The sequence below is a fragment of the Chelonia mydas genome, chromosome 2 (genome assembly GCF_015237465.2).
Source record: "Chelonia mydas isolate rCheMyd1 chromosome 2, rCheMyd1.pri.v2, whole genome shotgun sequence".
In the NCBI taxonomy this organism is placed as follows: Eukaryota; Metazoa; Chordata; order Testudines; family Cheloniidae; genus Chelonia; species Chelonia mydas.
Window position 1 is genome coordinate 212,635,076 of NC_057850.1, and position 26,753 is coordinate 212,661,828.

At 42.0% G+C, this 26,753-nt stretch overlaps 1 protein-coding gene across 6 annotated transcripts in view; it reads left to right on the plus strand.

The window, feature by feature from the left end:
* The first annotated feature begins 946 nt into the window (after positions 1-946).
* Positions 947-26,753, plus strand: part of ICA1 (islet cell autoantigen 1) — an 85,288-nt gene continuing 59,481 nt past the window's right edge. The window contains exons 1-7 of one of the 6 annotated variants that reach the window (XM_043541151.1): positions 947-1,191; positions 1,250-1,271; positions 12,715-12,760; positions 16,067-16,238; positions 19,879-19,951; positions 21,882-22,005; positions 23,621-23,819. In XM_043541151.1, the coding sequence (XP_043397086.1) occupies positions 12,744-12,760; positions 16,067-16,238; positions 19,879-19,951; positions 21,882-22,005; positions 23,621-23,819 (585 nt within the window). In that variant the 5' untranslated portion in view covers positions 947-1,191; positions 1,250-1,271; positions 12,715-12,743. Of the gene's footprint in view, positions 1,272-12,714; positions 12,761-15,348; positions 15,369-16,066; positions 16,239-19,878; positions 19,952-21,881; positions 22,006-23,620; positions 23,820-26,753 lie in introns of those variants that run through there. The other 5 variants (XM_043541152.1, XM_037890613.2, XM_037890614.2 and 2 more) reach the window with 5 other exon arrangements.

A 26,753-nucleotide genomic window follows, 5' to 3' on the forward strand; every position in this document is an offset into this window, starting at 1 on the left:
AGAAACAGTTAAGTTACCACTGTTTTGGGTTCTGAAAACCCTGGGTAACAGGAGTGGGGACCCCACAGCAGCCCCCCCCCCCCCAAGCCCAAGGAGGGTGAAGAACCCTAAGAGGAACAGAGATGAGGCTAGGAGGCCTGAACTATGGCCTGGTGCGGCAGGGGAGCTGAAGTGAGGAGGGTGGGGGCTGAAGTGAGGGGGGGGCTGGTGGGATGCAGGGTCTGTACTGATGGTGAGTTCTGAGCAGATGGGGTGAGTGCTGAGAGGATGAACTGAGGATGGTGGGGGTCAATGGAGTAGGGAGGCTGAACTGAGGGGGGGTGAATTGAGGGTGATTGAGTGGGGCCACAACTGATGAGGGACTGGAGGACAGGATTAATTACTGAGTGGAGCAGATGTGGAGGTGAGAGTTCCTGGAGCAGGGGCCAAAATGACCTTATCCAGTACCTGTGGGAGAACGGGAAACACTAATTGTCACATGCACACACCCTGGGGATGGGCAGAGGGAGTTCAAAACCCCAGAGACTGACCTAAAAAACACAATATAATCTTTGTAAAAAATCTCATGATTTTTGAGGCCAGTTTTATGATTTTGGGGCGTCCGACTCATGATATTTGATCTGACATTGGCAATACTGCCAGAGGCACGAAGACTCCTGGGGGCTGCTCCGACGCTCCGGCTGGAAGTCAATGGCCGGGCTCTCACTTGGCTTTCATGGGAGCTGGATCCAGCCCCTGCTGCCCATTCCTGCCTCCCCGCGCTGTACCCACTAAAGGTCGCCCTGCCCCCCCAGCACCCAGAGGCTTCCTGGTTCCGTTTCTGTGGCGTGCGGCAGGAGGCGCGGGGGGGGACTGGAGGGAGGAGAGAATTTCACGGGTTGCCTCCAGCACGGGGTAGACAAAGGGGCGGGGGTGAGGGGCGAGTCTCAGCCTGGCGCGGACAATCCAAGGAAGCTGCCAGGCACGGGACCGGGGACAATCGGGCCCGCGCGCCCCGGGTTCGCGCCCGGGGGCCGGAGCCGCGGGGCGGGGAGGAGGATGTAGGTGACGGAGGCTCCGCCCTGCTCGGGGCCGGGCTCCCCGGCGGAGGAGCCTGCGTTCGGCATTGTGACGCTGGCGGGGCTGGAACACCTGGGGCGGCGGCAGCTCAGCAGGCCCCGGCGCGGGCTGTGGGGGGCGCCCCGGCGAGGAGGGGCCGCGCGGGGAGCGGGGCGCGCAGAGCCCTCTGCGTCCAGCACGGGGCGGCCGCGCCCTCCGCATCCCCGGGCAAGGTGAGCGCCTCCGGGGAGGCCCGGCACGGGGGAACCGCGGCTTGCCGGTGCTGGGCCTGGCTGGAAGAGCCGGTTTCTCCTCTGGCAGCTGGGGCTGGGGCCGAGGCACCTCAGGGCCGGGCAGGGCTGCGGGGTGGGTATGCCGGGCAGGTGCCACGTCTCCCTCGGGTGGGATCCCTCGCTTGCTGGGGAACGTGGGGCGCTGATGCCCCGCAGGTGCGGGGGTTGTAGAGCCAGATGTGGCTGAGGCTGGATTGTGACTCCTATTGGGCTTTGCCTGTGCAAAATATCCAGGTTACAAAATGGCACCTGCCCCCCTCCATTCCCCCCGCCTCCCCCCCCCCCCGTGCCATTCGGGCACATCACTGGGTTCATATGCAGTTTATCCATGTCCATCTGGCTCCATGCCCTCCAGCCACTGGCCTTGTGGAAAATGGGCAGACATGGCAACAGGGGGAAATGTCCAGTTAAAACTATTAAAAATCCTTCTCTGCGTTGCCACCGACCCCACAGATTAAAATGGAAAGACATTTAAAGATCAAACGAACTTTTTACTGTTTTTTTCCGTTTGTTCACTGTTTGCATTTTTCTGAGCTTGGATGAAGAAAATGAAAATGCAGTGGCTGTTTTTCCCTGGGTTGTTAGTGGGTTTCTCTTTTTTCCTATTCTTGTGCATATTACTCTGTTTGGGCTGCAGACCAGGTAGTGAAATGGCTACAGCCCAACAAAACTGGTTCCACTGGGATTTTAAAAAGCATGAAAATATTTCTAATGAAGCGTTAGTATTGTAAAAAGCTTAGTTTTACAAATCATAGATTTGTCTGCTGTGTCCTTTAAATTAGTATGTGAACAGCATGCATATAGTACCTTGGTGTGGTTTTTTTAAAGCCCAGGATTTAGGTTTACTGTAAATTGACAGGGTCCCTTCAATGAGCATGTGAGCTGCATGCTATTGAACTCATTGATATACTGACACAATATACATTTACATAAATAAATACCTGTAAGTGTATTTAAATATGTAAATGAAATGTTTTCTGTTCTGAACTATCTCATTTAGTGCTAAAAGTCTCAGTCTCTCATTCTGATTCAGCAGAGATTATGGTTCTGTTTGACTTCAATGGATTATGACCTGATTTATGTCCGTGAAACTGAAATCAGGATCTGGCCTTTAGTTTCCGTAATATTTTTATCTCCTACGGTTCTCTGGATATATTGGAAAGGGGAAGGCTGAAACTTTAGTAGCTGAAATGCCTTGTTGATATGTCATCTTTGGTAGTCATGTGCAGCCCCTGTTGTTCTGTTTCCCCTTGTTTACCTCTGTTATCTTCTCCCATGTCTTGGTTTCTTGGTGGGTGTGTTAAGTGTGAAGCTGTATGTACATATATTATGGGCTGAAAAGGCCCAGGTACCAAGTTTTTTTTCCTCCAGGGCAGGCTTCTCTGAAGTGAGCTTAGTTCCCTGGTTCTGCCTTCAGGGGCAGTCAGCTGTTGGTATCAGGTAAAAGCTACGTCTCCCACAGCTTTCTCACAACATCAGGCCAAGCAAACTGTTTGTTGGATTCTTGTATCCTTAACTCAGAACCTGTGTAATGCCAGTCTTTCCCCCAATGTTTCCTATTGGTGGTAGCAATGGTGAGGGGTCTTGTATAGGCAAGGCACTGGCAACTCCACTGTTTTTTATCACTTTGTTGTCTAGACTATGGCCTTGTATACTGAATTTCCCTGTGTAGGCATTAATATGTGAATTTTAACAGATATAGTTACACCATCATAACCCATCGTGTAGACACTTGTATCCTAGTATGATTGCCTTTTTTCAATTTTAGCTAATGGCATTGAGGAAAAGGTTTAAGCTAAATCAAAGAAAGCCACTGTTAACTGTATTGGCATAGCAAGTACACATTTTCTAGGTGGAGAAGCCATATGTGAAGGCAATATGATGGTTAAAATGCTACCAATGCCGTGTCTACGTTAGAGCTGCACAAGTTTTCTATTACTGCACTATTGGGTGATGGCTTTTCGTGAAACTTATGTACTGTATTGGTGCTCAACATGGGGATTGCACCCTCCACTGGGGATGGTCTAGGGAGGTCATTTATGGCTAGATGGGAGGAAGATTGGGTCCAGAATCTATTTTGAAATAGGGTCATGTTATGGAAAAGAGTACAAACTATTGGTCTCGTGTAGACTCTGAGCCCAATGTAGACTCCAGTCTACTGAAGTCAATGGGAGTTTTGCTTGAGTAAAGACTGTGGGGTGAGGATCAATGTTATTTTAAAAACAAGCTTTTCCTCCTTCCTTTCAAAGCTAACTATATTGCACTGCCATCTATCTATACATTATATGTGCTTCACAGTCCCCACCCTGAACTGTTCTGTTGAATTCCCAAGTGACACTTCCAAAAAAGTTTGAATAATAGCACATACTTTTTACCCTCTAACCTAGTGTTGAAAGCTGTTGTTTAAGTTGGCAGGAAAACTTATTAACCTATCAGTCAGTCTTCAAAACAAAAAGTCAGGAAATGGCATCAAAGTGTCATTTATATTTTCTTAAATGCCTCCTCCTCCAACAGCATAGCAGTAAAGCAGCTGGTTATTCAAAATATTTTGCCACTGTTTAATCTGTGTAGTATTTTCAAGGTTACACTGTGCAGAATTATGCAAAAGTATTATAAATAAGGAAAAACTGGAAGCCAAGAACATTGGAAACCTTCTTACTTTTTGTACACTGTCGAGTAATTGTGATTTCACAATTGTTTTGTGGCTGTTACTAGCTGTGGTAAAGTGAGTCTCTTATGCAATTAGTTACTGTAGATCTTGGGAATTATCCGTTACAGGTCATTATAAGAACATTCAGTCACTCTTGCCCATACCTTCAGTAGAGATGACTCCTGCAGTGGAGTTAATTACAGACCCCATTGGTGTTTAATTGAAAACTATAGTACAAAGGTTGACTCTCAAGCACAACCAGTCTGTGTTGGTCAGGGGTGTTGACTCCAAGGTGTAACAGGATAACTGTATATTGCTATTGCTGTGCAAGAGAAAATCATATGGTTAATCAAACCTCATGGATCAGAGTGCAAGCTACCAGCTGAAGGGGTTCTGAGAGGAATATTCCCCCCCCCCCCCCCCCCGCCGCCGCCCCATTTACAACAATAGCATTATGCATCTTTCTTCATGGACGAGTGGGGGTAGGGATTTAATTTCGATATGTTGAGTAGTAAGCACTGCTGGAAATAGGATATCTGATCAGTTGAGCCTTGATCTGATCTATTCTAGCAATATCTATCTTTTTTTTTTTTTTTGACATACCAGATAATGGAAGAGACTTGCCAACTCAGTTTGTATATCAGCTCACTTTCTAATAGATGATGATCTAGAAAAGTAAAAACTTCATAATATAAAATATTATTCTAGTATGGTTAAAGCTGAGATATGGCAAAGAATTGCCAAAACTATTTTGATGGTCTAAACAAAGGCAGGTGCTCTGCATAAAGAAAATCCCATAATAATATTTGATTACTTTCTAATTTATTCTAGTTGGCATAGATTTTGTGGTGTTTAATTTTAGAGTGCTAAAATGTATTACTAAAGAATGTTATATAGCCATTTCAGAGAAATTAAAGAGGTTCTTAAATATACTTAATTGAAGGACTGAGCTTTGTTCCCAGTTCTGCCATAGACGTGCAGAATGAAGTTGGACAAGCCACTGAATTTTTTGTTCTCAGTATACCCATCTCTAAAATGGCTACTTACCTACCTCCATCCCAGGGTCATGTTAGGCTTTCATGTATATTTTAGAAGCGCTTTTAGCTCTTCAAATGAAAGGTGCTGTAAAAGGGCAAAGGGATATTATGTACTGGGTTTTTGTGCAAGGACTATTTCACTTGCAGCGATGGCAAAGTTAATATCATTTTAGACTGAAATATCAATTTAATGTGTTGTATTAACCTATTTGTATGGTGTACATTATGCTCTGTGAAAGTTAATTATTACCTAGAAAGGACGATTGTTTGCACATGATTCTGTTGCCAATGGAATATGCCTGCACTTACGCCTGCACTTACGCACTTATGCCTGCACTTGAAATACTTTGTTACGCTAGAGAGTGTGATGCCTACATATAACACCCTTATCAGCGTTACTGAGATAAACCACTGTTTTCAGGGGTGTGTAATTCTGCTGTAAAAATGCTCCATGCCTTGGAACATGGAATTTTAGATTTTTGGGGAAAAAAAGACAATACTTTAAAATGTTTAAATTGAAACTTGTGAGTAAAAAAAAGACTTAAGAATTCTGAAGCACTCTTTTTCAATCTTATAATTGTTATTGTAACACAATTTGTAAGGCATAATCAGATCTGGCATTTGTGGGGAGAACACTAGAGTACCCGAGAGATTGCATCAGCACAACCTTGGTTACAATCATTTGTATTTAAAGAAGAATTTTGACACTTGAAGTGGACCTTGCAGTTGTGCAGGGACCAAAAATGTCTGTATGAAAATTGAAAAATAGAGATCACTTTGACTTCTTCTTCCAAACGTAATGTAGTAGTAATATGCAGTTGGGCTGACATTTACCACAGAGAAACACATAGCGTTAAGTGTGAATTAAAATTTATTGGGGTAGGAAGGGGGAGGGTGGCACCAAGCAGTAGCAATGGTAGATGGTATATCCTAAAGGATAGAGGGTCCACAGAGGAAATAGGCCCCTGGTTACTACATTCATAAGTGCTTGTTTACACAAGGAAATTGATTAGAATAAGCTGTTCTTCAGTAAGTATTCTGGACTAGTTCCCTGTGTGCGCACTCTATCCTGGATTAAAAGGCGCATCATTCCTCAGTAAATAGTGCACTTTCAATTATTCAAACAGGAATTAATTCAAAGAAGTTCTATGGCCTGTGTAATGCAGGAAGTCAGATTAGGAATCACAGGGATTCCTTCTAGCTTAATGAGCTATACATCTATGAATTCTGGAATGAGGTGACTTTTATAGCTTATTCGACAAAAGCAATTACAATCAATTTCCCTGTGTATGCAAGCCTTTACTGAGGATTTAAAACTTAATGAAAGAGGGACTGATGCTTTTAGTAAAACAAAAGATAGTCCTCAAGCACTTACATTGTTAATGTTGTAAGTCATGTTAGTGAATACTAAACCCAATAGTAAGAATATGCAGGTCAGGCTTGTAGACAGTGCCATAAAATGCCAGTGAGTAAACTTAAATGATCCTCATTTCTTTGAATTCCCTAGAGTCCAAGTTTTGAATTACATGTTCTCACCAATCTAATGTATGTTTGGTCATTTGCACTTATCACTGTGATATTTGTCCTTCCCACAACTCAAGTATCCCAGGAAAAGAAGAAGGGAGCACAGTATTAGAGCTTCTCTAAAATTGCTTAGTCACAAAATGGATGAGATCAGCCTTTTACTACTTCAGAGACAAAAGGGGAAAACTTTAACAACAAAACTAGATGTGACAGATAATCAATTCAAAGTTGTAGAAAATCAACCAGAAAAATTTGGGAGGGTGGGGTAGGGTGGAGGGGAATTTGTGAGATATATGAAATTTTGCCACTTGTGCATCAAAAGCCTGAGGTGGGGGGGAACTAGAAATGGTGGGAAATTATATGCAAAATAATAAATATATATCCCAGTAATACCTCGCATGGAAGAGGGAAGTGGTCCCAGTGGGCTTCATGGGGAGGTTCTTGTCCCCAGTACTGGGTATGGATGGGGAGAAAATTCCCATAATGTATAGAGCAGTTCTACAGAATCTCCATGAGCCCCCTCTGTTCGGAGATTGTGGTATTTCTAAGACATAACAGAATAAGATGTATTTGTAAAAGCAGTTAGGGGGGAAAAGGAGGTCTGTTTTGGAGAGGAGAGACTGTTCTTTCCAGATCCTAGCTCCTGAGCTCATTTCCCTCCTGCGGCTTTCCTTGTAAAGAAGCAACATTTTAATTTTTTTTAAAGAAAGCCATTGTACTCTCTTTTCCTGCAAAGCTGAGGGTAAACTGTAAGAATATGGAGTTTAGTTACGCGTCTCTGTTTTATGATTAAGCATAGACCGAAGGTGGTCATAAGAGGAAGAAAAGGAGCCAATTTCAGCAGTTAGGCACTAATCCTTTATACGCTTGCACACTTAAAGATAAGCACATGGATGAGTAGTCTCATTAACTTGAACTTTTTGTGTCCTTAAAGCTGAGCATGGGCGTGTACGCAGGATCAGGGCCTTAGGTACTACGGTGATAGGTACTGTAGGAAAGCCTAAGAGAGAACACTGAAATGCTCGTTTGCATATACATATAACAGCTATGCATTCTAGATCAGTTCTAGCTGATTTGTTTTATAATGGTGTTATTCATATATTGTTTGAGGAATAATTTCTCTTGTATAGAATCTTTCCTTAAATTAAATTCTGTATGAAGTATAAATGGAAAATGTTGTGCTGCCTTGAACGTTTGGTAAACCTTTTAAGACAACATTATTCCATTTTTTTCTTTATAGCAGTAACAACGCTATCTGCTGTTGTGGCTACTCTTTAGATGTTATTGCCTACAAAATATAGTCTCTCCCTTAGTAGCCTCCCTCTGAGAGACAATATAATACAGTATCCCTCATGAAAGTTAAAGTTGGCAGGCTAAACAATTCAAGATACAATGTCGGATATCCAAAGTAAATTGAACGGGTTATTTATTTATTGTTTTCCTTTCCCAATAATGAACGAAATGTGTAATGCGAAAGGGAAAAAATACTTTGCATGACAATAGAAGTCTTACAGCAATGTTTTTATATAGGGTGTAAAAGTATTGTTTAAGATCCCAAATCATTAGGAGATGTGGAGATTTAAAAATTTCGTTTTCAGTCCTCCAAGATGATCCACACTGGCTTCAGTGGGCTCTGCATGGGCTTATGGTTCTTCCCACAGGGATCAGATTGCAGGATTGGGTCGTTGTATTTTGAAACAGTCATTCATTCTGTACGTACAGTGCAAGTTGAGCTCATGGTTCTGTTTTTCCTCTTACAGTGGTTGATTTACATCACTAATACAAGCCAAACAGGCAGCTCTGTGTTCCTTACACTGCTTGGGGAAAATAACAAAATAGAACCAACAAGACATGTCAGTTATCCCCTGACCATGCAAGTTCATGGGCAGACTTGAAGGGAATGCACTCTGTCCTTTCTACATCCCCACCACCCCCACTTGCAGTGAGGATCCTCTTGACTGCAGAAGCCATGGTTACTTGATTTTTATGGAAACATGCTTTCAGGGAATTGTGGAGGGGAATGCCAGGGGCACAGAGCTGGTGCAGAGGCACAGGACCTCCACGTAGACAGCCCTGGTTTCCCAATGGAACAATCAGGGACAAATCTCCATGAGAGCAACCTTGCAGAGATTTCCTCCCCTTTAGCTCCTCCTGCAGGAGAGGAGTCCATAATTCTTATGTTTCTTAAAAATAGATAATAAGACAGAAAAATATCATATTGGCTCTATATAAATCCGTGGTATACTCACATATTGAACACTGTGTGCAGATGTGGACTCCCCATCTCATAAAAGATATTGGAAAAGTTTCAGAACAGGGCAACAAAATTATTAGGGGTATGGACAGCTTCTGTATGAGGTGAGATTAATAAAATAGGGACTTTTCAGTTTGGAAAAGAGATGATTAAGGGGGGATATGATAGAGGTCTATAAAATCATGACTGGTGTGGAGAAAGTAAGTAAGGAAGTGTTATTTACTCCTCATAATACAAGAACTAGGGCTTACCAAATGAAATTAATAGGCAGCAGGTTTAAAACAAACAAAAGGAAGTATTTCTTCACACAACGCACAGTCAACCTGTGGAACTCTTTGCCTGAGGATGTTGTGAAGGCCAAGACTATAACAGGGTTCAAAAAAGAACTAGATAAATTCATGGAGGATAGGTCCATCAGTGGCTATTAGCCAGGATGGGCAGGAATGGCGTCCCTAGCCTATGTTTGCCAGAAGCTGGGAATGAGTGACAGGGGATGGATCACTCGATGATTACCTGTTCTATTCATTCCCTCTGAAGCACCTGGTATTGGCCACTGTTGGAAGACAGGATACTGGGCTAGATGGAACATTGTTCTGACTCAGTATGGCCATTTCTATGTTCTTATGTTATGTCTCAATATAACTGTAAATGGGGAATCATCATCGAATGGGTTCGCTTCCTGTGCGTCCTGCAGGAATCTGTTCTGGTCCGATGCTATCTAACATTTTTATCTATGACCTGGAAGAAAACAAAACCACCCCTGATAAAGTTTGCAGATGACTCAAAATTGGGTAAGTGGTAAATAATGAAGAGGACAGGTCCCTGATACAAAGCAATCTGAGTCGGTTGGTAAACTGTGTTTCAATGTGGCCAAATGAAATGTGTTTCAGTATGGCCAAATGAAAAGTCAGAGATCTAGGAACAAACAATCCAGACCATCCTTACAGGATGGGGAACTCTCTCCAGGGAAGCAGTGACTTGGAAAAAGACTTCGCTGATTATCCACCATAACCCCCAAGTCTGAGCTCCCAGTACGGTGGTGTGGCTAAAAGGGCTAATGCGCCCTCTTGGACATTCAAATTGATACTCGTGGGGTTTCATCAACAGGGTTGGAACCTTTTGATCCACCGCACAGACCTCTGCCACTTGAGCTAACACAGTAACTGATAGCAGTAGTAGGTTGCCATCCTTTATGTGGAAGAGCATTCAAGGGGGATGAGAGACACTTAGCCAGTGGGTTTCACAGATATTTGCTGATAGCAGAAGCATGGTGCGACTCCAGAAACTTGGGCTCCACTTCAACCTTTGGAGGAGTTTGTGTTCTAGTGGGCACAAACTCTTTTTGCCCAGTCCCCACCAACCTGTCCTTGTCCCAGTCCTGTCTCTTTCTCACCCCTGGCTCTTTGTCCCCGTCCCAATAGCCACTCCTCAGGCTACTGATTCCAGTCTCCTTGACCAGCCAGTCCTAGTCTTCCCCACCGGGCTTGCTGTCAGAGTCTCAATCTCCCCACAACCAGGCCCAGTCTCTTTGACCAGCCAGTTCTGTTTTCCTCCTCCCAACTCCTTGTCTAATCTCTCTCTCCCTCCCCACTAGCTCCAAGTCTTAGTCTTCTTTCCTGGGCTCCTCATCCAATCTGTCTGCCCTCACTGACTCCTTGTCTCAGTCTCTTCACCCAGCCAGTTCCAGTCTCCCCCTTTCCTCCAGCTCCTTGTCCAATCTGTGTCTCCCTCCCCCACTGCCCTGCTAGTCAACTGGTTCCTATTCCCAGGCTTTCAGCCCTTCCCCTTCGGTTCCCAGTTTCACAAAACTCCTGTTGTCAACCTACACCTTGACCTCAAAACCAGTTTTTGTCTCCTCTATATTTGGATCAAATGGCTTCTTCAACACTGCCTGGTTCCTAGCAAGGGGGTCACTGAGAGCACAGAGGAGATAGACTCTCTACTCTTGCTTCTGGTGCCTAATCCCAACCCAACCCAACCCACAGCAGTCATTACAGAGGAAGTCTGGCTTCACTCTTGTATAACTGAGCTGGAGGGAGCATGCTCAGTCACTCTGTGGGGATCGTACGTGCACAGTCTAGTTACACATAGGAGTTATGAGAGGCTTGGCAGTGCTCAGTGGGGATGGAATCTCAGATTTTAGCTGCTAAATCTAAGTAGACTCTATTCAGCATGTGCCCTTTTTTTTCAAAGGCTCGTAACTTGGCCAAATTTGGGCAGATTTTAACAGGGATGGCAAAAGGCACATGACCCACACATGCCACCTCCTGCAATATTTCAAATCCCTGCTCTAAAGTATAGAGGTGCTAGAGTATTTAAATAAAAGATCACCAGAATTCTTTAACGTGGGTAAAACAGTGTGTTTTTCACTACCCACCTTCTGGGAAACTGAACTAGCTGAACTGTTTTGACTGAAATTTTTCAGAAATATTCAGCCTGAGGCAGACCCTGGTACGTAAAACTTCAGCCTGAATGGTAAAAGCTTGGCAAAGTTACAGGCCCACTGAAAACCGTGTCTTTTAATGGGAAGAGTCAGGTATTCAGATGAATAGGTTGTGCAACTAGCACGGTCTATAACACATACATAGGACGGGTTACAAGGATTTAGAGGACAAGATGAGAATTCCAAAATGACCTGGACAAATTAAAGAATTTGGTCTGAAATCAACAAGATGAAATTCAATAAAGACGCATGCAAAGTAATTCAGATAGGAAGGAAAAATCAAATGTACAACTACAAAATCAGGTAGGTGGTAGTACTAGACTCGGTGGTAGTGCTGCTGAAAGGGATCCGGGTATTACAGTGGATGGACAACAATGTGATGCCGTTGCAAAAAAGACTAATGTCATTTTGATGTGTGTTAATAGGAGCGTGGTGTATAAGGCACAGGAGTTAACTGTTCCACTTTACTCAGCACTGTGAGGCCTCAGATGGAGTACGGGGTCCAATTCTGGCACCATGATTTAGGAAAGATGTGGAGAAATTGGAAAGAGTCCAAAGAGGAAAGGGACAAAAAATGCTAAAAAGCTTTAAAAAAAACAATAACCCTGAACTACAAGGAAAGGGTTAAAAAAACTGAGCATCTCTAGTCTTGAGAAAAGAAGACTGGGCAGAACCTGATAAGTCTGGAAATGTGTTAAGTAGGATGTAAAAGGTTAACCGGTAAGCATTAGTCTTACAGTTAACCTGCCTTAACCGTCACCCCCGGGCCGGTGGGCCGGTCAGAGCAGCCCCAGTAGCCCTGCGCTGGCCGGAGCAGCCCCAGCCCCAGCTGTGCTGGCCGGCGGGCTCGGCCCCAGCTACTTAATCGGTTAACTGTTTAAACAGCATACTGTATTTTTAATCATTTAAATAGTTAACTTTTTAAACGGTATTTACATCCCTAGTGTTAAGTGCTATTATAAAGAGGGAATGATCGATTTGTTCTGCATGGCCATTGAAGGAAGAACAACAAGTAATGGGTTGACTCTGCATCAATGGAAATTTAGGTTAGATATTAGGAAAAACTTTCTAACTATAGGGGTAGCTAAGCTCTGGAATAGGCTTCCAAGGGAGGTTGTGGAATCCCCATCACTGGAGGTTTTTAAGAACAAGTTAGACAAGCACCTGTCACGGATGTTCTAGGTTTTCTTGGTCCTGCCTCCAGCTCAGGAGGCTGGACTTGGTGACTTCTCAAGGTTCCTTTCATTTTACATTTTTATCATTCTATGTGATCCCCATTGACTTGAATGAGAGTTCCATGTGTGTATGAGTGCAGCATTTGGTCCGTAGCTTGTGAAATATTTTGGGACAATATGGAAAGAAGGGTGCTGTAAACATAATACTTAACATGTATATATGGCTGGATATCTACTTTAAGAGCTTATTTTAGTTTTATTTTAAATTCAATTTAAGTGGTCATATTTATTTTTTTTTAGTTCTAAGTGTCTGAAGAAAATAAAGAAACATGGATAGCCATAAATAGTAAGTAATTTTATATTTTTAACCTGTCTCACTAATAAAATTAGACACATGCTGAAGTGTTGCTGTCAATAATTACCACGCTTTTTATACTTGTCATTCAATCTTTGACTTAAAATCCCCAGTAAGGACAGACTGGGGGGAAAAAACTGACTGTCAGGTGATCAAGGAATGGAAAAACAAATGAATGGACTAGATGAAAAACAAATATGTTAGTTATTAATCTTCTGTTTTATAAACAGAGTTGGATTTATCCACATCATTTAACTTTATAACTAAAGTAGATACTTCTTTAGTTATAATTGTTGTTAGGTTTTGTTAAATGATTGTAAAATGTAAACATATGTTCATGATTATTCACTGTATAATAACCCAGGTTGACAATTTACAGTACTGAATAAAGTTGTTCGCAAAAACTGTGTCCTGTAGTACAGAGGCTTTTTCTGTTCAGCTATCCTATCTTCAGGATATACGGGCAACACTCAGTTCCTCATAAGGTACACTTTAAAAATTATGTTCAAATCTCATGTATAAACGGGAGTAATTTTTTTTTCCTCAAAGTTCAATTTAAAAATGTAGTTTTTCCATTGTATTTAAGAAATTGATAAGGGGTTATATTCCCCTGATTTCTTCAAAATTTGGCTATTATCTAAGAATTCTCTAAAACCATAACTCTTATTAAATCAATTTTCCTTTTTGTTATGTGACATTTGTAGCCCAACTGTGCACCCATTGAATTCCCTTTGATCTCAAAGGAAGTAGGAATGTAAGCTGAAACACTGGGGTCTTGATTCTATGTTGTGATCTGCTCAGGTACTGCCTCACTGACTTTAGTGAGGCACAGTGGTCTGCCTGTTCTGACCACAGTGCTGGTCTGAGACTTGAGGTATCGCAAAACATGAATTATAAACTTTCATTTCCCATTTAGTCCTTTTAATAAAATATATGTTTTGAAAATGTTTGTTTTTATGAATGTGTGGGTGTGTTTTATTTAATTTTACATTTTTCTTGAAGTGATTTTGAAATCATTTTATTCTGAATAATTTTAAGGGACATTGTCATTTTTGTTATAGATAAAACCTGACTTACTTTGAGAATTAAGACCCTGGTTCTCCAAAGAGATCTGTTTGGCAAATTCTTATCTTCATGTAGATATGCATGGTGGGGATTCTTTGGATCCTCGGTTTAAAAATACTTTAATTGATATTTGCTGCATCATAAAATATACTACACCTTTCACCTGACTTAATGTGCTATCCCTTGTCAATATGTATGCAATTAGTTTACAAAGAGTTACACATGAAATTGGATTTGGCATATTTTTGCATATATTGGGTAATTTGTGCTGCAGCAAAAAAGTAATTGATAACCTTATTTTTACTTTGGGATCTGCAATCAAATCGTACAAGTCAGTGTTTAGGTTGAATAAGATGTTTGAATTTCTCTATTGTAAATATTTTTGTGAGAGACAAAAAAAGTGCTCTGTGTTGTATACGTTTTAAAAAATGATTAAATCAAATAATATAGTGATGTCATACAATTAAATTTCCTAGTGAATATAAACCCTATGTAGCTATGAATCGTGTAGGGGCATAACTGAGCCTACATATTTTATTTTTTTTCACAAGGATTCAATCTCTTTAAATTCTTCTAGAATAATAATTTGACATAATTTTAATATTAGCATACCCATTGCTTTAAAACATTTGCAAAATTAATGCAGTTTTTCAGTTACTTATGGATTAAGGATTCCATTTTCACAGAAGTTAATAATTAACTGTTCATCAGACATATCAGTGTTATATTGAGAAGCTAAATTTTCTGTGCCTCCTATTGGTTAAAGGAATTGTAGGAGGATGCAATTGCTCTTTCAGCTACAACTTCAGTAAATTTTCAAAAGAGATGCAGAATCATCCCCCGAAGGAAAATAATCTGGGAAAAGTGTACATGTTGCACACAATCAAGCATCATCCATTTTTCCTGCTTCTAGACTTTGTACTGTATAGAATTGGAGTGTCAGACTTTGTTTTGTGCTTGGCAGATTGAACAGGATGGGGTGCTGTTACTTATTCTTCTACAGATTGCCCCATCTCTCTCTGCAACTCAATCTGTTTAGATACAAGATTGACCTACAGGGTGAAATCCTGGACCTATTGAAGACAATGGCAGTTTTCTACTGCAGCCCTTGAGTGGGGCCAGGATTTCACCTTAAATATCTCCCGATATATGAATCAAAAAACCATTACAGAACAAGTAAATAAAAACACAAACTGAGACATTATCATACAGTAAATCCTCACTTAAAGTTGTCCCGGTTAACATTGTTTCGTTATTAGGTTGCTGATCTATTAGAGAACATACTTGTTTAAAGTCGCGCAAAGGTCCTTTATAAAGTTGTTCGGCTTGCTCCGCCTGCCCGGTGCTCCTGCCGGGGAGTGGGATTGGGGCTCAGGGGCTTGCCCTGTTCCGCCCACCTGGTGCTCCTGCCGGGGAGCAGGCAAGCCCTCGATCCCGCTCCCCGGCAGGAGCACCGGGTGGGTGGAACGGGGCAAGCCCCCACACCTTGACCCCGGTAAACCCCTGCCTCAACCAAGCTTCACAATCATCATTGGTGAGTACCGTATTACATTGTTTGTTTAAAATTATTTAAAACTTACATTGTATATGTATATAATGTCTTTTGTCTGGTGAAAAAAATTTCCCTGAAACCTAACCCCCACTATTTACATTAATTGTTATGGGGAAATTGGATTCACTTAACATCGTTTCACTTAAAGTTGCATTTTTCGGGAACATAACTACAACGTTAATTGGGGAGTTACTGTATCTGCGATAAATCACTCTATAATATTGGAAGATTCTTCACTACTAAATGTTGATGAATGGCAACACTACCAATTTACCACATTCAAATTGGAAGTGGTTTAAATGCTTCCAGAATAAGACTGGAAATATTCATGATTATATTGTCATGCTAATATTTCTTTCAGCTAAAAGGGATTAGAGAATTTGCTGCATATTTGGTAGTGATGAGCATTAATGGTAACTTCAGGTAGGATTTGAACATTGCAAAGTGCAGGAATGTTCAAGTCCTAGGGTTTTTATTCAAACCCACCTTTATTTCATAACCACAAGTATTTGTTCATAATTAGTAGTTTTATATAGTTTCACAGATAAAGAACATATGTATCGTTTTTCCTCTTTTTCTTGATACTCCTTAAAAATCTAATAAAATGTTTGAAATTTTTTTAAAAGCCTCATTCTTTTTATTTAATCAAGCATTGTAATTTTGTTTCTTAAATGTTTCAGCAGTTATTCCAGGGAATTTTATGACCAGTATGCTCAAAGCCAGGAAAAATCTGTGGTCAATAAAATGCAGCAGAAATACTGGAAAACAAAACAAACCCTTATTAAAGTCACAGGAAAGAAGGAAGATGAACATGTTGTGGCTTCAGATGCAGACCTGGATGCAAAACTAGAGGTTTGTAATGAATTTACAATAGACATTAATGATTTAAATCTCTTTGAAAATCTGATAATGTGATTGAGCCTCTGTGTTTGTATGTACATATGTATGTGTACCCTACTTTGTATTTATGTGTATAATCTCATGTGCAGGGTGTGTGGGGGTCGCGGATGGGAGTACTGCACTCTTGGATATCCACTACAGTTAAATATATGGTGTGTTGTTTGGTTGTTTTTTTTTTTTAAAAACTCAACAAACCAGCCAACCTCACCTCAGCAGTATTTTGCTTACCAATTAACATTTTATAGTTCTCACGATGCAAAACAGCAGAGCATTGGAAAAGTGTTCAAATGTTGCTGCTGAATTAGCAGAATATTAAAAGAGAAGCTGTTTATGAGGGCCCTATAAATTTTCATCATTGTGGTGGTGGTAAAAATTCTCAGCAATGGAATGCTGAAGCTAAACAAATAATTTTTTGCCTGCTCTCAAAATATTGGGATGAAATTCTGGTCCCCGCTGAAGTCAATGGGAGTTTTTCTGTTGGTTTAGTGAGGCCAGGTTTTACCCTAAGGTTGCTAAAACTTGGAAAATTATTTTATAGCTATTTGTTCCTCCTGTAATTTTAATTTGGATAAATTCTTTATTCATACTGTTGTGTAGTGCTTATGCCACAGAACTGTACATAGAATGATCATAGTTTGCCAAGTCGTTTGAATGCTGGTTGAAAATTACTATATAAATATAAGATATTTACTGGCTTTTTACAATTAATTTTTTCCCCTCTAAAACTGTATTTATTTTAAGACAGGACAAATATTAGGCCCGAAACCCTTGATAATGTGTCTTTCTACTGTAACATATCAGGATACAATTGAGACTGAGTAGCTGTGTCACCCCTGCCCTCCAAATTGGACTGTCCTTTACAATTACTCCTGGAGGAATTCTGCACCCCTGTGCTCATGCAGAATTCATGTCCCCTGCAGATTTCTTTGCTTCCCTGCAGAAAAATGACTTTCTGATGGGGAAGCAAAGGGAAGCCACAAAAGCGGTCATTCGCCCCTCCCCAGCAGCACGGGCACATCATTTTGGGCATTCAGAGCAGCTGGCAGAGAGGTAAATCATTGCAGGGCAGGGGCAAGGCTGACGACACCCTGGCTGGTGGTTCCTACCCTGTGCTGGGCTCAGCTGCTAGTCCTTGCTGGACTGGGGGTGGGGAAGGACAGTACTTCCTCTTCCCCTGCAAGGAGCAGCCAGGTCATGGTCAGACCCACCCCCTGAAACCCCTCCAGCTGCAGGAAGCTCCACACCTCCCCCCTTTGCTCCAGTTTCTCCTCAGCCGTGGGGAGAGGGATCACTGTGTGGGGAGCTGCTCCCCCTTCTGCCCAACCCCGATGCATCCAGACCCTACCCCCACCCCGCCAAGCCTCAGCCCCTGCATCCAGAGACCCCCTGCACCCAGACCCCACCCCCCCTCCAAGCCCCACCCCTGCTGCATTTGTACCCCCGCCCCTGGACCAGACCACCTCCCGCTGAGTCCCCTGCACTTGAACCCCAGCCCCACTGAGCCCCAACCAGACCCCCACCTCACCAAGCCCCACTTCTCCAGGACCTGGACCCCCCTACTGAGCCCCCACACCCAGACCCCCCTACTGAGCCCCAGCCATCTTCACCTGGACCCCCCTGCAAAGTCCCATTGCCTTGGCACTTGGTACTCCCACAAGGAGCCCCTGTGCACCCAGATACCCCATTAAACCACCCATTCCCACATTGCCCCAAACAGAACCCTCTCACCCCACACTAAGCCCTTGCCAGCCTGTTGCACCTGGCACAGAGGGGAAGGGCGCTGGGGTGTTTCTGCGGCAGGCCCGGCCCTTGCACTGCGTCAGGGTCAGGCACAGCCTCACTCTGAGTCTATGTCCTGAGGGAGGTAGGGGCTGCAGGGTGATCTCCCACTGCCATACTGAAGCCTACACATTTATTTATTGACAAATAAAATTTGCAGGCTTTTTATTTTTTGGCTCAGAATTCCCTGTCCAATATACCATGCCTTGCTGCTATAGCCTCCAGCCTGGACTGCTCACCAACGCTCTCCAGCATGTACGTCAGGCCAGCTATTTTCTCTGTGTGTGCTGTAGCCAGCCAGTCACACGCACCTTGGCTCCTACCAGTCTTGATTATACTGCAGGGTGGCACCAACACACTCCCAGTCTTAGATTTTCCCCAGCGATGTATGTCTTGTACTACCCAGCCCTCTCCTGGACAATACGAATTTATATAAAGCCTGTTATTTCTTTAATAGAAATAACATGCACACAACTTGCCATTCCAAATGGATTTTCCCAGACACTTCAGTTTAAACACACTGGATTAGGTAAAACAATAAAGCAAGTTTATTAACTACAAAGAGAGGGATTTTAAGTGTGTGGAAGTAATGAGGCATAAAAGTCCAAAGTGATTACCAGACAATAAAGTTAAAATGCTACTGGTGCCTAACTTAAACTATATCGGATTCAAGGAAATTTTCTCACCATATGCTTTCAGCAGTCTTATTGACAAACCCTCTAGGTCAGCACCCCTACTCCCAGAATCTAAGGAAGGCTTCCTTTGTTGCTTCAGGTGTAGAGAATTCCATGGGCAGGGAGAGAGAGAGAGACTGGGCCCATTCTGGTGTTTCTCTCCTTTTTATAGTTTCAGTCCCCCTCTTGAAAAACATTTCCAACTGAGATTCAGGAGACGCAGAGCCTTGTGGAACGATATTCCATGCTGGTTTTTTTTCCCATCTGCTTGAACTTCTTTTGTCTCCCCTTCCTGCTTGATGACTCTGTTTACTGCTTAAATGTATAGTAGGCCACACTGAAGTTTTGATTAAGTATGATGAATAGTGTACTGAGTGTCTCTTACAATATCTTTATATAGTGCCTAGCATGGTGGGGCCCAGATCTCAGTTGGGTCTGAAGGTGCTCTCATAATAGAAATAATAATAATAATAATTGAAGCTAGGAAATTTATGTCTCTAATGTGTGATTACACTGGAACAGAAACAAAACTGATCAGGTTGAACATCCTTTGCAAAGCGATCTGCAGGGATAGATCCTTATGCCAGTAGAGAGTCCCACTGAAGTCCATAAGTTTCCACCACCCATGGACTACTTTGCAAGACTGTGGCCTTATGTTGAAAAGCTAGTAGGCATTGTGTTATCTCATATACTCCAATTAAGATGCTTTATGTGTCTGTGTGTACATATACTTTTTTCTTCCAAAATAGAGTTTTATACAACTTCATGGCTAGTACATAGATTTAAAAATGTCAGTAGAGAAACATAAGAAATAAACATGTTCTTGGTGAACTGTCACTTTATTTTGAAAAAACAAAGAATTGTTTTGTTTTTTTTTTCTTATATTTCCTTTGTATGTTGTTGATCTGTTTATAGTTTCTGTAAACAATTCGAACCTACGACAAGGCTATCGAAGGAAAATCTTACACTCAAGCATGAGAGGGTATTAGAAGCAACACATTTAAAAAGGAAATAATGATTTTTTTAAATTTAAAAGTAATGCAGATTTGTTTTAGAACAAATACTTTTTTTTGTTTTGTTTTTTCTTTAGAATGTTTCTTGCATACTTTATAATTAGCTTGTTTTATGTTTAATTTCAGCTGTTCCACTCAATTCAGAGAACATGTATGGAGTTGCTTAAAGCAATTGAACTCTATCAAAAAAGAATTTGTTGTAAGTATAACTAACTACAGTAGTTAAGTAGGGAGGTGAGTCTGCAATATGGAAGTAACTAATGTGTGACAAAGTGAAGATGATCATGGGATAAATGCTACTCTCTTCATCCTAGTTAAATTTGAAGCTAACCTTCCATTATAAACCCTGTTTTGATACTAACCTCCTAATTTAGCCAAACTTCCTCAATTCTCCTGAAATTGTACATGTGTGATACTAGGCCAGGAAAGACAGGAGTACCTACGGGAGATAGGAGAGCGTTCAAGAATCAAGCCCTAACTACTTGACTTACCCAAATTCAGAAGTGGCATATTTTAGAAACTCCAAATTGCTTTTAATCTGATTTTCTTGGTGAGGATTGTGTCTTTTGAGGGATGGATGTGAATTTAGTATGCATTAGGAGCAATGAAGGTCTTAACACAACACAGCCATGACACTGAATTGATAGTCAAACTGACCCTGACATGTGGATAGCCACGATGAGTGGAAGATCAGAGAACCACATGTTGGGGTGCATTATGGTCTGAGGTAGAAAATAAAGTAATGGGGGACTAGTCAGGGAGAGATCCACGCTGGTGGGGGTGGCTGTTTCTATTCTGTAGAGTGTTGTAGGTACTTTCCCACCCCCCAAGAAAAGAGTCTCTGAAAAGTCTCAAGATGTAGAGGAAAAGTGCAGTTACACAATAATTTAATATATCTGAGTTAGTATTCCATGGTAGCAGTGATGACCCAAGTAAAGTCTTTTGTGTGAAGATTATATAGGGAGAAACATACTCGATTAGAATGCAGTGTGGGCATAGAGTGGATTTGGCTAACAAGGGGCCCTTGCTGTAGGGTGACCAGATAGCAAGAGTAAAAAATTGGGACAGGGGATGGGAGGTAATAGGTGCCTATATAAGAAAATGCCCCCAAAATCGGGACTGTCCCTATAAAATCGGGACATCTGGTCACCCTACCTTGCTGACATCTAGAAATATAACTTGTAGAACAGTATTTCAGTTACAATAATGACTATGTCCCTCTTCCTTCACGTGTCACTTGTTTTAGTCTGCATGACCTGACGTGCGGATGGCCAAGAGAATGGCAGACAGGGAGCTGTGTGTGGAGAGTTCTAATCTGGGGGGGCAGGCAAAAGTGATTGCTGCAGGGGACAGCTGATCTGGAGGAGGTCCATGAGGTGAAAGTGGCTGTGAACTTCTGGCATGGTTTAAGGGCACAACCAAATGCAGTTTACTTACTTCCACTCCAGAAGTATCCAGTATTCTACCATGTAACATTCCCACTTCCAATCCCCCAGAAAATACACCAGGAAAGTCTTTTAAACTATGCAGCTTTTGAAATACTAGTAGAATCATACAGTAAGCAGACCATCCAGCAATTAACTTAAAAAGAAAATCACACATTTTTTCTAAGAATTAAATCCCCAACTAAATAATACAATAATAGAAAAGGGGAGAGAGATTTTAAGGGACCAGATCCTCAGCTTGTGTAAATCAACATTGGCTTCAATAGAGCTATGCTGTTTTATATCAACTTAGGATCTGGCTCCATGAGCTTAAAAAAAAAAAAAAAAACCTACCAAGGGAAATAATATTGTCAGGCCACAGTAGGCTCCTTCATATGATCTGACCAAGGTAATATCTTTATTCAAGCAATAAATAGCACATTCACTTGTTGCCTTTCAGCCAGAGATCATTTTGCAGTTCTTATTACAGTACACCAAACTCACTGACAAGTGTGTTCAAGTGAATCCGAGCTTTTGTTTCATAAATGCAGGAACTGCATGAAGGTTAATTAGAAAATCCTTTTTTTGTGCTGTGCTGCTTGGATCTGAAGTGACTTGTTACCCTATTTTTGCTGTTGACATTTTTAAACAGTTTAAAAATCTGTTACATTGCATATATATGACCGATCATTCCTTTTTCATTAGTTTTGTCTCAGGAAGAAAATGAATTGGGGAAATTTCTTCGATCACAGGGTTCTCAGGATAAAACCAGAGCAGGAAAAATGATGCAGGCCACAGGAAAGGCCCTCTGCTTTTCTTCTCAGCAAAGGTATGTCAGCTTCAGTAATTGTTACTCCACGGCTTCGTTCATGTTGGACCAAATTTTGTGCTCTGACATTTTTTCAGTGTCCTCAATGACTGGCTTGAAATACTCCATTTTGAGCTGAACAGTGTGGCTGCTTGGCTCAAAATGAAGCATCACATGCTGAACATTGGGAGCTTGATATGTTCATCTTAGATTTGAATTTGACTGTTAGCACAGCTAGTAACAGCCACAGGTGGGATCTTCAAAAGCATATAAGTCTCTTAGGAACACAAATGCCACTGACTATGCTCCTGAGTAGTCTAGATGTTTTTGAAAATCCCTCTCTTTAGCTAATTATCTGACACACATCCAATTATGCAAACTCTTGCATGTGGCAAACTATGTTCTTTTAGAATGCCAGTAAATGTGCCTTAACCCCTCACCAAAGCCCCAGTTCCCCATAAGTAATCCTGTATCATATGAAAACTTTTTTATATTTATAAATATTCAGAGCCAGAATCAACATTTTGATCTTTTTTTAAGCCAACATAAAAAGAGAGCCACATATGTCCTTCCCTTGCTCAGTCTGCCAGTTCTCCCCTCCACCTCTGTGACCCACCCTATTCCTAACAAGTCAGTACTGCAAGTTATTGTGTCATCAGCCTCTGGCCATCTCAGTAACGGAAGATCAACCAGACGTAGCAGCTCCCTGGCTGTGCCAGCCCTACACTAACTAGACATTCCCCTATGCTAAGAAAATCCGCAGGTAGCTACTTAAAGCAGATTTTAAAGCTGGTTTACGCCACTAATAGGCTGTTGAATGTGTCTCCGTGAGGCTGCTGCTGGCTACAGGCAGGGGAAAGCAGCAGCTGGAGGTAGGAAGGGCAAGTTAGTAGTGGGTAGGATTTTTTGAGAGCCTGTTTAAGGGGAGGATGTGGGAGTGAGTGGGGGAGCTGTTATCCCCAACTGCCTCTCCATAATGCTGGGTCTGAGAGTATGGCAGAACATGCCTTAAAACTTTATAAAAATAAACAGAATTATTCAAATTCCTTTGAAAACTCAGATAAATTATCTGCTTGACTGATGACTTCAGTGTTACCTGCTCATATCAAGGTTACATTCTTAACCCTACCATTAACCTAAAATGCAGTTTAACATTACAGTCCTGGTACATCTGTGGTATGTGGCTAGTAACAGGTGCTTTATCACAGGTTTTGTGACTGTTAAATGTAGTTCCCATTTGCTAATTTCACTCGTCTAAACCTTTTAATTGACACACATACACTAATAAATTTTGCAGTTAATCAAAAATACACTGAAAAAGGTTCCTCTGTTACTGATTTGAGAAGCTGAAAGTAATTGTGAAAATCATGACACCTGTGCAGAAAACATGCACAACATAGACATAAAGAGATCCTCTTTACTTATGACCCCAAATGAGTCTTTAGACTCATCTCACATGTTGTAGTCATTTCAGTGAATTTCTTTTAGACTGACATGTTCATTGCACACTTTTTAGAAATGGCTCCAGGATGTCTATATTTGTTTGATTTCTATTTTAATAAAAGCAACAACTATTATCTTTATGGATCAGTCCAAAATATATGTTTTGGGGTTTTGTTTTGTTTTTTAAAAAAAGGTTGGCATTACGTACTCCTTTGTGCAGACTATACCAAGAAGTGGAGACTTTTAGATATAGGGCTATATCAGATACATGGCTGACCGTAAACCGAATGGAACAGTATCGGACTGAATACCGAGGAGCGCTACTGTGGATGAAAGATGTCTCTCAAGAATTGGATCCAGATCTTTACAAGCAGATGGAGAAGTTTAGGAAGGTATGATGTTTCCTGTGGTTTGCTGGAGGGGGAGGCATGATAAATGGTAGTGAAGCATGGTTTTGATTCCTGTGAGGAAGACATTCAACAGCACTGAGGATGCAATTAATCATAACTGATCTTTTCCGTGTGACACAATACCTATTAATTTGATATGGAATATTATATCTTTCACAGATGATAAGGCTAAGGGGGAGAGAAAGTGGCAAGAAATCACAGTTCTTAACTACCTGGTTCTGATTAGAATACATTTTTGTATTTTATATAATATATATATTTTTAAATGCTTTACTGAGGGAAACAACTGAATGATTAAGAGAAGGAGATATGTTTGCACTCAACAGTGGTAGAGAAGATTGATGATGCTACTAGAAAGTATGAAAATTCTGTATAGACTAATAGAAATGCCATAATATTTGTTGCTGAGTTGAACTGTTTGGGCTTGGTTAAAGGCCAAGATTTTCAAAAGTGACTAGTGATGTTCTTTAGGTGTCTTATTTTTTTTCAGTACTCAATTTGGGACACCTTAAAGAGGGTTGCTTTTTCAGAAAGGGCTCAGCACTCAACCTTCAAAAATCAGACCCTTTCAAGGTATTTCAAGTTTGGCACTCGAAAACTAAGGTACTCAATCACTATTCACTCTCGAAAAGCTTAGCCCAAAGATATCACACCTCAAGGTAGCAATGTAGGAGTTACTTAGACTATGTCTATGCTACAGAGCTTATGTCAGCATTGCTGAACCTAGTGTAGACTCAGGCCCAGATTTTTAAAGGTATTTAGACATTGATTGCTCTGCTCAGTGTTTCAAAAGGAATTCAGGCCCTGAGGAGCTTAAATCCCATTAACAGCACTGTATGCAGCAGCAGCTAAATACCTTTAAAAATCTGGGCCTCAGTGTATGCAGATAGAAGTTCTTCTGCCAGTGTAGAAATACCACCCTTCAGAACGACGTTAGCTATGCCAACAAAAGCACTCTTCTGTTAGCATAGCCGCATCTACACTGGGGGTTTTGTTGACATAACTATGTCAGTCAGGGATTTTTTTTTCTTTTTCACACCGCTGACCAGCATAGCTATGACAATATAAGTTTTAAGTGTAGACCATACTGATCTCCTTTGGGTCAGTTCATTCTTAGGGGGCCTTTACAGTCGTAGCTATAGGACTGGTGGCTGCTCTCCCTATAGAATGTAGAGCTAGTAGTTTTCTTGCTGTTATGAATCTGGATTTGAGAGAGGGGGCAGAATTCTGGATCGCAGGCAAAGACCTACACTCTGAATAAATTCATTTATAATGTAAACAGAAATGGCATAATAACAGAAATGGCAAAATAACAGAAATGGCAAAATATTGTAGGTCATTGGCTTGAGATCTAGAAGTTACTTTGGTACATATCTGCTCCAAAGAAAGTTGTGTGAAAGAGAACTTGCTCTCCTTGAAGCCTTAAACTAATTGTCTGTCTCCTTTAGCTGGAAATATTTTGAGATGAAGTAAATGTTTTCATATGATCATAACACAATATATTGTTTGTTTTCCAGGGAAGGGGTTAAAACTTGAATTAAACACTGATAGGAAAGAATTAGCAGGTCTAGTTCATATTAATATTTGTGAATGCAAGCTGTGACAATAGCAGTGGGGATGGGAGGGATAAAATTTCCAAATCTTGACATAATTTTTCTTTAATGCGGATATGCCTGCAAGTCTCAGGGCACCCGACTTGTATTTTATTATGTCTGGTGCAGGGGTGAAAGTAACTTAAAGGACTTACCAGTACGCCGGAGTCCTTAGCAGGGGGGGCAGGGCCTGAACCAGAAGGGATGGGGCCTCACTCTAAGAGGTGGGGCCTTTAAATCCTCGGGCCCTTTAAATCAAGATTTAAAGGGCCCGGGGCTGCGGTAGCGGTGGCTGGAAGCCCCGGGCCCTTTAAATCACTGCCGGAGCTACCAGCTGCGGAGGTGACCGGGAGCCTCGGGGTGCAGGGGCAATTTAAAGGGCCCGGGGCTCCCAGCCGCTGTGGCTACCCCGGGGCTCTGATGGTGATTTAAAAGGCCCGGGGCTCCGGCTACCATAGCGGAGCCCCAGGCCCTTTAAATCGCTGATGGAGCCCGGGGGGCTCATGGCTGCCACCGCTACCCCTGGACTCTGGGGCAGATTTAAAGAACCCGGGGCTCCGCTGCAGTACCGGCGGCTTGGAGCCCTTGGCCCTTCGGCCATTGCTACTGCAGCAGAGCCCTGGGCCCTTTAAATCATCTCCAGAGCCCCGGGCCTCTGGCAGCTCAGCTCCAGCGGCAATTTAAAGGGCCTGGGGCTCCCCGCAGCAGCCAGAGCCCCAGGCCCTTTAAATCGCCACCAGAGCCCCTGGGCTCCCGGCCGCCTCCGCTACCCAGGGGCTCCGGCAGCAGGGCTCTAGCGGCAATTTAAAGGGCCCAGGGCTCCGGCCGCTGTTGGGAGCCCAAGGCCCTTTCAATCGCCGGCCTGGGGAAGCCGGTCTGGTACGGCGCACTGGCTCTTGCCAGTACGCCATACTGGACCGTACTGGTTTACTTTCACCTCCAGCCTAGTGGGAAACTTTTATAATGGCAGGTTCTTGCAGGCTAAATAATCAGTCTGGTTCTGGCCTTGGCTAATTGCTTATGTATAACGTTTGAGTGGAAATGCACTATAAAAGGAGTGTTTGAATAAAGAACTGAAAAGTAGTATTGGTAATGATCATTCAAACTGATTTATGCTTTTCTTGGGAAACAAGTGATGTGGAAGATCTACACTGTAAAATAGAGAGAGTAGTTAAGATAATGAGGGTTTTTATAGGAAGCTTGTTAAAATCTTGTCCATGAAATTTAAGTGTTCTCGGGATGCTATGCCTCAAAGTTGGCAATGAAGACTTCTAAAAGTTGCAATGAATGTTTTATCTTAGAGCTTTTAGGAGCTTTTGCATCT